Genomic DNA, 14,174 nt, shown 5'->3' on the forward strand with positions numbered 1-14,174 from the left:
CGTCTAAGAACTCAACAAAGAACATATAACCATTGCAGATCATTACCCTTAAATAGAAATGCTCATATAATTAAATATTTATTCCTGAAAAATATTTTTAGAAAACGGAGTGAGTTTTGCAACTCAGTGACTAGACAGTACATCTATAATTCACATGAGACCATCTAAACATTATTATGAAAATAATTTTGGTTAGAAATAATAATTTATATGAATAAGAGAATCAATAAGGGAGTCCTCATACAGAAATCAAATCAAATAGTCCACACTTGGGCGGCTCCACCTCTAAGGGTAGCCCTTTCCTCTAGTGTGTTCGTGCGGAATAACAGATCCAACGTGTGGCCTACACGTTAGGCTAGCAACGCCCCTGCTAGCTGAGGTCTGAGCCAGATGCATCTAAGTTAGCGTCATAACTGCCGTTAACTACGGTTTTCTAGTCAGAGTCTCCCAAACCAATCCAAACCAAATCATTTATAACAAATCTCTAATAATTATAACATATTACTAAATTTCCATAGTAAATAATATATATATATATATATATATATATATAAGAATGCATACTAAAATTTAATTAAAATTTAATAAAGTCAAATAAGAAAACATGTATGCTTTACAAAATATATAAATATCGTCTCGTGTGTACTTTTATAAAATTGTAAGTTTCACAAATCAATATTTATTTCAAAAATTCAAAAATCACAAAAATAAAATATTTTCAAACTCCAAAATTAATGATTCAACAAAAATATTGATAATAATATATTTAAAAACAATTATAGATATAATATCCACTCACAGCAACCACAATTTTGACAGTTCCGGCAGAATACAGTGATACTAAAATGGCGGTATCAACTATTGAAATTAAGATAAAAACATGCAGAGAAATAGGGTGTTAAGCAAAGCATGAATGGAAGCATTACGAACAGAAGGTTCGGTATCGGAACGAAAAGGATGGTGCAGCAGCTTGTCTTTTCCGGTGACAAGCTTCAATGGTGATAATTCCAACAAACCCAACAGAACCAAGAACATCATAAGCAAACACAGGGTTGCTACAGAGCAAATAAGGTTCAGAGGTGGTGAGTGTGGTAACTAGGAACGATTAACTCACCAGGAACAACGGCGGCAACCCAGAATTCCGGCGACGATGACAACCCCTTTTTCCTCTCCCTCGGTCATGTTCTGTCTCATCGCTCCCCTTCCTCTCGCGTGGAGTAGCACCAGCGACGGCCAGGGTTCGACAGTGGTCACTCCCTCAACGACAGCGGCTATGGAAGCTTGGGGACGGTGATAGGACGCAGCATCAGTGGCAGAACAACTCCGTTGAAGCCTCTCTCTCCCTCACGCGCAACTTTCTCTCTTCCTTGCATCAGGGTCTCTCGGTCACTCCTCCACCTCCACTCTGCGACAACGGCGACGATGGTCTTCCCGGCGCCTTCTCCTCCATCCCCTCCCTCTCTTCTCCTTCCTCTTCTTCCCCGTTTTCCCCTTCTCTGTTTCCCCATCTCTCTTTATCGCTTTTGTACATGGGGGTGGTGGGGGAGTATGTGATAGAGTGTTAGTGGGTTTAATTTGGAAATTAGGGTTAGGGTTTGGTAAAAGAAATAAGGGTAGTATAGGAATTTTGATAAAATTGGAGGGTTGGATAGTAATAAAGGAAATCAAATGTAAAAGGGTTTAAAAAAAAATCAGGACATTACAATAAAACTCTATCAAACATATATATAGTCTTATGTAAAATTTCTAAGATACGAGCTTCATAAAAATAATTTTTTTTTTTTACCAAAGATATGAGACTCGAACCCGCAACCTCTTAATTAAGTATGGGGAGACTATGCCATTTGAGCTATTACTCATTAGCCATAAAAATAATAATTCAACTATAATAAATCAATTATTTTAATCAAATCCAAGTTCTTCAACAATAGTTTTATAAATACTAGCGGCTCAACAGGCACTAACGTGCCTGTTCAGCCGCTTTTTTATTGTTTTTAAGAAATTAATTTAATTTTTTGTTAATATATTATTCATTTTTAAAATTTATTAGATAAGTATTTTTTATTTTAATATTAATATGACTTTATTTATATTATATTTTATTAAAATTAAAGTTACTGTAAAAAATTTTTTAAAATGTTAAATTATAAAAGCACATAAAAAAGAAGTATATATATTATCAGAAATAATATAGTTCATAAAATAATGATAATAATATTTAGAAATATTATTTACAAATTTAACTATTTATAATTATTATTAAGTTTAATTATTTATTTTTAATAGTATTTAATTTAGAACCGAAATAAAAAATTATATTCAAAGCACACTCTATCTTCATGCATAATTTTAATTGATAAAAAATATTTTTTTTAATTTTATATGTAGTTTTTTAAATTTTGTTTAATTTCATTATTTTTTTAAAAATGATTAATTTATATTTTTATTATATTATCTTACTATATCAAACACTATTCTTTCTCTTACTATTATTCTCTATACACATACCTGTCATTGTTTCATTGTCATTATTATATTATATTATTCTCCTTTCTCATTTTTTCATATAACCATCTATTCTGTTAACTTTTATGAGTAGTTGAAGTTTTGTTAAAAGAAGTAAGACATAAAGCGTTTAATTTTTTTTTCAATTATCAAAATTCGATGTCAGTAATCCTAAAAAAAAAATATCAAAATATATTATTTTAAACTAAAATAATACATAATTGTAAGTTTTTTAACTAATAATTATAAATGTAAGTTGTAATTTAATATAGTAACTTGGGACAGAAGACAACCATTGCTATCTATATTTGACTGCTACTATGTAAGTTTCACATTTATTTTACTGTGCACATTAATTAAAATGTACTTTATTATTTTATTTTACATGTTTTAAAATAATGCCATTGTATTATAAGGATGAGATTAATTTTTATAATCTAATGGGAATCTTTTTATTTTTTTTGTTTATCATTTGAATACTATCCATAAAAAATAGTTACTCAAAAGTGAAATACTATATAAAGAGAGATAAAAAAAACTTTTAGATTTATCGTTTTAGTTTGTTTATTATTAATCCTCACTTAATATACTCAAGTTTAATAGTTTTGATGGTGGTAAATTTTTGTAATTAGTTAAAAAACTTCAACTTTCTCTCTCTCTGTTTCTCTCTACGATTTTGGACAAAGTCAATTTTATTAGTAAAAAATTTTTTAAGTTTAAAATATTTTTAACTTCTTATATAATAATTAGACTTAATAAATTACCAAAATTCAAACCTACTCTCTTGAACTACTTCTTGATGATTATATAATTGGAATTGTTTATACAGCAGATCTTTAGATATTAAAATTTTTAAAATAAAAAAATATAACAAAATAAATTAGAAAACCTAATAAAATAAAATGGCTTAAAAAATAGAATATATATATAGGAAAAATAATAAATTAAAACTTATTACATAGTCCATGAGATAGAAAAATAAAGAGAAGAAAATAATCATTAAGGTTGAAATAATACAAAATGTATAACACGGTTCTTATTTTACCACATTTAAATATTTTATGTTTATCTAATAATCAATAAAAAATAATATTATTTAATATAAAATAGATTAAAAATAAAAAAGAGATTAACAAAATCAATTAACAAATTTCTTATCTTAGGTCACTATATTATTTGAAAAATCAATTAACAAAGTTTTTATATTGCTACATTTATTGTGTTATATGTCAAACTAATAATCAATAAAAAATAATATTATCTAATATAAAATAGATTACAAATAATAAAAAAGAAATTAACAAAATATGCGTGAAAATTTTTTATTCTACCATTGGTAGGTGTAGACTTTTTTTATCTTTTATATGTTAATCATGTGACAAACGAATAATATTAAATTAATAATTTTTTTGCAATATAATTTAAAAAATTAATAAATGTCAAATCAAGTACTCTATATAATTAAATATCAAATTTATTACTCTACATAATTAATAGTTTAGATAGTTTAGGAAATTAACATATTAATGTTTTTAGGCGAACTGTTTTGCGTCTTATATACATGCCAATCAAATAAATTTGCCAATATTCAAAACAAATATTACAGTAGTAGACAAAATTAATAATTTAATTTAGTTTCGAAATAAATATTTATGTACTCAAATATCAAATATAATACTCTACATAATCAATATTTTAGAAAAAAAATTATTACAAAGTAATTTAAAAAGAAAATAAGTTAACAAAATATTTATGGAACTTTTTTCATTCAACTGTTAATAAGTAAAGACATATCAAAAAATAAAAACACATATCAAATAAAAATTATTTTCTTTTTACATCAAATTGATAAGATAAAAAATTGTTTTTTTTTTTACATTAATTTGATAAAAAAAATAGACATAGTGCGAATTTTTATACGTAAAAAGTTTAGAATAAATTAAAAAGACAGAGGAATTTTACTGAGAAAATAGATTAGATAAGTAAATTAAAGAAAAAAATATAAGCGGATGTTATGCGTGTAAAAGTAGTAACTATTGTAAAATCGTCCAAAATTTACAACTGAAGGCAATGGAAGATGATTGAGGTGAGGTATTGAAGAAAAGAGAAGAACAACAGCAAAAAAAAATACAAAAAAGTAGAAACCAAACTAATATAAAATTAAACATTAAATCATGAAGATGGTGAGAAATGTAAAAATATTGATATTCATTTTTGTCCATTTTTTGATTTATTTGCAATTTGTAGACTGTCTGTATTTTTTTTTTGGAGATGTGTTATTATAGTTATAGGAGTAACAAAACGGTTTTTATTTTAATCGGAAGTTATTAGATTTTTCAAGACAAATTTTATGATTATTTTGTCCTTATAATTTACTTTAGGAAATGGTTTGTTATAAGGTTAATATAATCTAAAAAAATTGGACACTAAAGTCATAGTCAACCTTTTGTATTGACTTTATATATTGCTATAGATAAAATTAAACAATAAAGTATGAAGATGGTGAGGAATGTGAAAATATTGATATTCATTTTCGTCTATTTTTTTATTTATTAGCAATTTGCAGACTGTCTCCAATTTTTTTTGGAGATGTGTTATTATAATTATAGGAGTAACAAAACGGTTTTTATTTTAATGGAAAATTATTGGATTTTTCAAAACAAATTTTATGATTATTTTGTCCTTATAATTTGCTTTATGAAATGATTTGTTATAAGGTTAATATAGTCCAAAAAAATTGGACACTAAAGTCATAGTCAACCTTTTGTATTGACTTTATATATTGTTATAGATAACAATCAAGATAAAAATTTATAAATATTTATAAATTTATTTATTTTTTCAATCTTATTTAATTTGAAGTAGATATAAAAATTTAAATTTAAAGAACTCTTTTTCTTGCATAATTTTAATTGCTAAAAATTTTTTCTTTTAATTTATATTCAATATCTTAAATCATCTTTTGTTCTATTATTTTTTAAAAATTTTTAATTTTTATTTTCATTATTTTTTATCATTTTTTATACGCATATTTATCATTTTTTTTAATTAAGTAAAATAAAGATAGGAAGAGTACTACATGTAGAATAAGGAAGAAAAATATGGGTAAAAGTTATGTATAGAATAAAAAAAAGTAACTGCACAAAGAATAAAAAAATTAACTAATAATTACATTTTCGACCAAATTTTAAGAGGACAATTTGAAGAAGAGGTTACGCATTTCTACTGTTATTAGTGAAAACACATAATGAAAATGAGATAGAATAATATGTGTTGTTGTTAACGGTGGAAGTTTTTTTTATTTAAAGTAATTGACCAATGCATGTACGAAGAACTTCTATCATTAAGGGTAATATTGAAACATAAACTTAGACACCAAAAACTCAGTATTGACATTATATATTGTTATAGATAGATATAAGTAACATATTATATTAGAAATAATTGAAAGTTTACTAATTATGAATTAAAGCTTTTGAAAAAAAAAAAGGATAATTTATATCTATTGACTGTTCCATCTATTACTTGAATTTGGTCCAATTTTACTGTTATTTTGAGTATGTGAATATTTAAAGAGTAAAAATAATATTGATATAAGATTAATGTATTTTTAAATTCTACCAAAAATGAAGTAATTTTTTCTATAAATCATAGCTACGAAGAGTAAAAAAAAAGTATAATAGTAATAATCAAAACATAGGTCTAAACGAAAAAATTATTATTTATAATTTATAATAATTAATTTACATAGAGTACTTCAAGTAAAATATTGAAGGTCAATAATTCTGGACATGTGTCTATTTGTGATATCTTTAAAAAAAAGATAAATTGAATTAAAAACAAAGAAAATAAAAACTTTTCTATCTGTATTCAATAATACTAATAACAGATGAGATGAGAAGAGAGAAACGGATAAGATGTGAAAGATAATGGGTGAAAGTTATGTCAAGGTGGCCAAGTAGTGGAGAAGTTAATAGGAAGGGTAATATTGGAAAGAAATCTTGGACACCAAACCCATGTATTGCCATTATATATTGTTATAGATAATTAAAAACTCAGAATAGCATCAATCAAAAGGTTAACGGTTATAAATGTAAAGCCTACACACAACATGATCCCAAGGAACCAAAGAGACTAAACCCAAAGCGCCGAATTAAAGGGTGAGGATGGTTGAAGTAGAATGGAACAAAAGAGCGCAGAATTTGGACCGAGGTAGCGGCAGCACCGACAAGCAAGCAAAACAGCGAACAGAGATACAACGAAGCGGAAGCGGCAAACCAGTGGCACGCAGCAACAACAGCTAAAGGCAGAGCAACGACAGTATCATCAATGACAGTGGTAAAACAGTCAGAAACAAAACAGAACAAGCAACCACTAACTAGGCTAGAATGGCGGTGAAACGGAACTGCAAAAGGTGCGAAGCAATTCCTGCGGCGTTTTCAAAAGGGCAAGGGCAGTGGTGGAAAGCTCCAATGAAGGAAGAATAAAGGATAGAGCTGAGGTAAGGTGGCAGAGGCTCCAGCGGTGGTTTTTCCGGCGACAACAGCGCCACGCTGATGAATCCAGAAATATTATCATGAGGGACCAATAACATATAATATTAAAAAATTATGGAAAAAATTATATAATGTAAGATGTATTACAAAATTATACCGATAGAGAACATATTTTAAAGTACAAAAAATATGTGTGTACTTTTTATTAACGAAGTGGTCGATTCTTCATATCGATCGATAATAAAATCTATGTCAAATTTTTCAGCAATTTTCTTTTTCAATGTAATTAAAAAACAATTAGCAAAAAATTCATCTTTCATTTTGTTTCTGAGTTATTCTTCACAATATTCATAGCTGAAAAAGATCTCTCAATTGTAGCAGTTGAAATAGCGAAAATTAATATAGAATGAATCAAGAAGGACGATCACAAAGAAGAAAAATCCACTTTATGGGATTTGAAAATTTTCGTTTAATTAAAAAATATTAGTAATAATATCTTTTTAAATTTTTTGCATCTCTGATGTTTAGAACTCCTTGCACCTGATTAATACATTCAATTCCAACCACAAAAAACATTACTTATGTATATATGTATTGTATGCCTCTACAAAGTAAACAAGCAAAAAATTTATTCTCAATATATAATACACATTACTATTGTTTATTGATGATGCATGCTTGCTTGGTATAAATATACAAGTAATGAGGTATATGAAATAGTCAAATAGAGAAGTAAGGTTCGTGGTATGAATACACTTGTAGACTAAGTTATGTGCCGTAAGAAGGGGGGAAAAAAAAACAAAGAAGCATTAGTTATAAATTTGAAGAATCATGCAAAGGTATGTAGGTAAATTTTTAAGAAAAAAATAATTATAAATCAAATCATATTAAAATTAAACATTATATCAATTGTATTATTTGAACATATCTACCCCCAATGCGGATTTAAACATCAAAATAACATTTATGTCCGAATATGGTGACTAATCATACGGAGATGTCTTCATATAAAGATTACAGTTAAGAACTGCTAGATAATTTGATATGCTTAATTAAGCTATCTAACATAATACAATGCAACATCTTAGTTATGATGTTCACATGCAAGACATCAACAACTCGGAATATAAAGCCTAAAGGTGATAAAAAGCTTACTGATCTAAGGAGACTCTGGTTCTGACCATAGCTTTGGCCATCGGGAGAAGTGATGTTAATTGTCTCAGTGCTATCCACATTCTGAAGAGTGACTGTGCTGCAATGGTTGGTCACCATTAACATCATCTCCAACTTGCTACACATGGTTCAGCCTCCTTATGTTATACTCTGGAAAAGGAAGGATCAACTTTGCATAAAGAGTAGTGCATTGCTTAGTGTTATTGCTCCATGCTTGCATGTCCAACACATTTAGCCCAAACTCCGATGGAGACTTCGGCCAAAGTCTGCAACCCTTACTTGTCTCTTTGGTTACCTCGTACGTGTGCACATCCGTCGTCCTCTTGTGTTTGATGGCTATGATGGCTTTGGCTCCCAGCATCTGTGGCTTCTTTCCTGGGTTCATACCCCATGCTAGCCACCTATTTGCATAAATACAAGTTTTGAATCCGATATGTTCTTATAACTAAAAAGACTAACGACAATATTAGGTGAGTAATATTTTTTCTTATATCATTTGCATTAGATTTGAGCCAACATTAATATTTTTCTTTATAGAAAATGAAATTTAAGTTGAAATCTTTGGTGCACAAAAAAATAACCTTAGGGTTGAAATAGGCCAGACACAATCTAAGTTTTGACCCGACCTATGTTTTCAAGAGCCTAATTAACTTGGGAGCATATATAATGATATTCACCATAGACTCCACCATATATAAATAGTTATGTTATAATTAAAAAATGCAATGAATAAGGTTTAAACTTTTCATCATCAATGAACAAAATAAAGTTATAACTAATGAACTACTTATTTTAATGATAAAAATGAATAAATTTGATTGCATCATAAGATAGTAATATAAAACCACTGTATGTTAATGACTCGGTACATTGGAATTAAACGCTACGATATGCATATGAGACTAGAAATGAAGTATTCATGCATCATGTAATAATAACTACCCACCCTTTGTAGTTTCTACGCTTTGCCTGGAAAAAGATCTCAATGAGTGCGCCATTGACAGTGGTGGTGTTGGTGCTGTTGTTGGTGGTGGTCAAATTGCTGTAGTTCCAGGCAAACTCGGCGCCTAGAGTGTGCAATTTCTTGCAGCCTGATACTTTGAATATCCTTGCTTCAAGTTGATCAGAAAAGTCATCACTGCAGCAAAGTCTCTATCTATCCATCTATACTTTGAACACATGGGTATAACTATCATCGTCTATCATTTAATCTGCAAACTAACTCTTTTCGTCTATCTTCCAATTAAGTGATAATAAATATAGCAACCACGTTTAAGGTTGCATTGAGTTAGCATCCTTAAATACCACAAAACATATATGCTTGATTACATTGAAACAGAAACATAAAAACTCAGACATAAATATTATATCTTAATGTTAGTTCATGTCTTTAAAAAGATGAATGAAGCAAGCTAGGTCGTGTATCACATTGAATCATTGTCTCAAAACTCTTTCTGAAAAGTGAAACTAAAGAATACGGAATTTGGAGATTATTATGCTTATGTGATAGGTAGGAAATTCTCTCAAATATGCTCTGAGATCTTGAAACAGTGAGTTGCTGATACATAAATGTATTCATTCCTTTAAGAATGAGCAGCCACCTACGTTTCATTTCATGCAAATCTTGTATTGGATAATTGGAATACGAGACAAAATGGATGCTAATCTTTAATCTTTATCCATAATTCCATATATACCCACGTACCAAAATATTCAGCTTACCTAAACCCATAAGAGAAAAATAAGAAAGAAATGATTCAGCTAACAAATACTATATTAAAAATTATACCTTCCTTTAAAATTGCAGTAAGTACTAAGTAAGGAGAATACCGATGAGATAAAAGATTCTTCTTCTTTCTCTTCTTCTCATACATTCCGTAAAAGGTACAATTCAGTATCTAACAAGTAAAATTATATTTGTAGAAATTAATTTCTATACAGTAAAAGTGACTCTGAGGAGGCACTGCAGTTAAATGCAGTTCACATACTTTCTGTGAAAGAAGAGAGGAAGGAACAAACAATAATATGGTTTCAAAGATTAGAAATTTATGATTTTATTGAAGAATTTATCTGACTTCGGGAATAAGATAAAAGGTTGAAGAATATAACTTCATTTTGTTTTTTAACATGTCCTGAAGTTTCCATGATGATTCTTGCAACTAACATTACTTGGGCCTCATCTCCAAATTCAATTCTTGTTAGAAATCACCATTTATCATCTTCACACTTTTGATGCAAGAGCTTGAACCATTTTCCACCTCAATTACCCTTTGAGGGGCAGAAGCAGAAGGCCTGGCTTTAACTCCCAACAAGGACATCCTCCGGAGGAACATTGCCATAAATAAATTGAGATGCTAATAAGTTACCACTTTCCGATGGAGTTAGAAAATACAGAACCCACAAATAAAGGTCCCTGCCTTGCTGTATTTACATAATTCATAAATGAATGGTACACCTGCGACATATACTCCCCTGAGATCGATCCTATGCAGCATAATTCCATCATTTATTGAACATTTCATACCAAGTTGCAATGCGGCATCCGACAATTTTGCTTGATAGAGGTACCCTTTTGATTGATAGGGATAGAGGAAAAGATGATTGTCAATGCAACCCTTCAAGGCTGTTTTACAGCAAAATCATAGATTGAAGATGCCGATACACTCATTGCTTGGCACGACGTTACCAATAGTCTTGGCATGAGCAGCTTCCATCCTCAAAACAATGAAATCTATTTGAATCTCTCACTATTATTTTTCTTTGAACAATCTTTGATATATATTTCATGGCATTGTGACAATCTACACATGTTCTTAAATTTTTATAAACCTTGATAGGAGTTCCTGGCGGGGTTGAAATGATTCCAAAGGCAACGGCAAGCTTCTCGCTGTGGTAAACGAGGTTTTGCTCTTTCTGCTCCTCCTCCACATCATGTAGCACAAAGTTTATGTCTGGAATATAGCCTTCTTCCTTCATTTTCTTTGAGATTTCTCCTAGGAATGCATGAATATCACATATTTTGGGGTGGGATGTATCTCCTACCAGGAAGGCATGCACCTGTCTCTTGATCTCAATCCAGCTCTTACCCGGCTTCTTCACTATTCCCCTGCTTTCCATACCCTTTCTAACCCTGGCTTCCTCAGCCCACAGACCCGCATTAGCGTAAATATTAGCTAAAGTAATATACGTAGCCGGGTTCTCTGGCTCTATCTCAAATAATGCATTTGCTGCCCTTTCAGCCACTTCAAGGTTCCCATGTATTCTACATCCTCCAAGTAAGGCTGCCCAAAGGAACTTATCAGGCTTTATTGGCATTTTATCAATGATATCCTCTGCCTCTTTAAACCGTCCAGATCGTGCCAATAAATCAATAATACATGCATAATGATCTGCAGTATGCATCAACCCATGCTTCTCCTTTATTGAATGGAAATATTCTAAACCCTTGTCCACTAACCCAGCATGAGTACAAGCAGAAAGAACCCCAACAAAGACAACTTGATCGGGCTTAGTACCTGATTGAAGCAATAATTCAAAGAACCAAAGCGCTTTTTCTGGTTGACCATTTTGAGCATAACCAGCAATAAGAGAAGTCCATGATACCAAATCAGGCCGAGGCATTTGGTTGAACACCCTTCTGGCATTTTCAGTGTTCCCACACTTCGAGTACAAATGAACAAGTGCACTCACGGCATATGAACGCGGGTCATACCCTATGCGCACCATGTAACCGTGAACCTCCTTCCCTAAGTGTTCAGCAGCATGGCCAGCACATGCATTTAAAACTCCAGCAAATGTATACTCGTTTGGCCTAATGCCTGACCTCATCAACTCTCTAAACAAGGAAAATCCCTCTTCCTTTCTTCCATCTTCGAAACATCTATGAATCATGGTAGTCCATGAAACTACATCTTTGTCCGCCATCTTATAAAAAATACCCCTAGCTTCATTCATGCTCGCACATTTGCCATACAAATCCAAAAGTGCACTCCAAACTACCTCATCCGAGTCCAAACCAGTTCGTGTCAAGTAGCCATGAATCTCCTTCCCAAGACGCAAACACGGAATAGCAGCTGAAGCAGCCAGAGCACTGGACAAGGTGAACTTATTCAAATTCGAACTCTCGTGATTCTGCATCCTTCTAAACAACTCCAGCGCTTCCCAAGGACGAGCATGGCTAACATAACCAGATATCGCCGCATTCCATGAAAAGTTATCTCTTTGGGGCATTTCATCAAACAGTTTCCTAGCTTGTTGAAGGCGTCCAATTTTGGCATACCCAGCAATCATGGTGTTCCAAGAGCACAAATCCCTGTGAATCATTTCATCAAACAGCTTCTGGGCATCATCGAGGCTGCCACATTTGGAATACAAATCAAGCAAACGATTTGAGATGGAGATCCCGGGAACAAACTTGGAAGCTTTGGTGTGTGCATGGACCATTTTACCCTCTTGGAGAGCTCGATGGCGAACGCAAGCAGCGATAAGGATGGAGTAAATGCGAGGGGAGGGTCGATGAATTTGGTGGAGCAACTCAATGGCTTCATTGAGACGATTTTGTTGACACAAAACATCAATGGCCTCTTCAAATTCGTTACCCTCGCAACGTTCATTGAATCGAGACTGAGGGAAACTCTGCCTCTTCTGGAATGAAAAGCTCCTCTTGAAATTCCTAAACTTCTGCATCCCTCTTTCCTCAACACCACAGCAAACTGACTTACCAATTTCTTTAGTAGTTTAGTTAGGAGCTTCATTGCCCCTTGCAGCGCTTTCAACACCTCATTGGAAGGCCTCGTCAGCTCTCTAGGAGGGACAAGTTTGAGTTGGTTAGTGTTTAAGTATAAATAGGTGGGTTTCTCTAGGGCAATGTTCGGAAACCGAATTGGTTATCGAACTTTTCTAACTACTGGTTCACTTGTTTGTTAGTTCAACCGATTTAACCGATTCAACCGTAATTCAACCGTAGTTCAATCGAAATAACTATTTTATAACAAAATAATAAATAAAATATAAATAAACCCACTAAAATATTTAATATAACGGTAAAATGTCATCCAAATTAATGGTACTACATCAGCCCCAATGTTATAATCCCGCAGAAGTACGGCGAAACTGCGGCGGAAGCACGGCGAAACAGAGGGCAGTGCGAATCAACGGCGGAACAGAAGGCAGTGCGAAACAAAGGCTGAACAGAGGCGTTGCAACGACGCTGGAGCAGTCCGGACGGCGGCGTCGCAGACGTGACGGCGCGGTGGCTGGACAGAATGAAGACCGGCGATGAGATGGAGGTTGCTACTTCCTCTGTGCTGCGTTCGAAGTGTTTCTGGTCTTCTGGAGTTGAAAGAGAGGCCATACCCCCATAGGCCCATAGAGCTGAGGGAAGTTAGGGTTTCTTTCTTGGTTTTTCTTTCCTTTTTTTTTTTTTTTCCTAATTGGCAAAACCACGTTGTATGAAGCCTTTTCTAAAAAACCGGTCAGGTCCGGTGCAATTCGACCAACCGGCTTTCGGCCGATTTAACGATTTTGAGGCGGTTTTTGAAGATGGCAGTTTTCTTTGTTAATCGAGTCGTTGTTCTCGCCGTTCCTGATTTGACTGACTGGTTCGAATAGGAGAATAGATTCTCTCAATTGTTAAAAAAATGAGAGAATAAAATGTAATTTCTAATCTTTTATTATTTTTTTTAATATTTTTTTATTTCACTTATAAAATTAATGGTAAAAAAAGGATACTTTACTCTCTCAATTGTTAAAAAAAATTGAAAAAATACTTTCTCTTCGAATAAGTTTTCACAACTTTGCTCCAGAGACATAAAATCACAGAGTGAAACTTACCAAAATAGGGGTGAGCACGGGTCGGTTTGGTTCGGGTTTATAGTAAAATTAGAATCGAACCGATCAAAATGTAATTGGTTCGGTTTGGTTCGAATTTGCATTTTTTTGTATATGAATTCGAACCAAACCAAACCAATTAAAAACGAATTGGTTTGGTTCGGGTAATTG

The 14,174-nt window shown here is 31.9% G+C and overlaps 1 protein-coding gene and 1 pseudogene across 1 annotated transcript; both read right to left on the reverse strand.

The window, feature by feature from the left end:
* Positions 1 to 10,507, reverse strand: part of LOC148547394 (cytochrome b561 and DOMON domain-containing protein At5g35735-like) — a 26,725-nt pseudogene extending 16,218 nt beyond the window's left edge.
* Positions 10,201 to 13,699, reverse strand: LOC107612461 (pentatricopeptide repeat-containing protein At4g37170-like). The gene is made up of 2 exons (XM_088495605.1): positions 13,198 to 13,699; positions 10,201 to 13,032 (listed from the first exon to the last, which is right to left on the reverse strand). Exon 2 carries the CDS (start codon positions 12,858 to 12,860, stop codon positions 10,857 to 10,859), a length of 2,004 nt encoding a protein of 667 aa, XP_088351731.1. The 5' UTR covers positions 12,861 to 13,032; positions 13,198 to 13,699; the 3' UTR covers positions 10,201 to 10,856.
* Between the last annotated feature and the right edge of the window lie 475 nt (positions 13,700 to 14,174).

Source organism: Arachis ipaensis, chromosome B8, assembly GCF_059453495.1.
Source record: "Arachis ipaensis isolate K30076 ecotype BB chromosome B8, ASM5945349v1, whole genome shotgun sequence".
Taxonomy (NCBI): Eukaryota; Viridiplantae; Streptophyta; class Magnoliopsida; order Fabales; family Fabaceae; genus Arachis; species Arachis ipaensis.

What these genes read in the sequence shown, in the direction of transcription:
- LOC107612461 (XM_088495605.1), bottom strand. Translation starts at nt 12,860, where the DNA reads ATGCAGAAGTTTAGGAATTTCAAGAGGAGCTTTTCATTCCAGAAGAGG.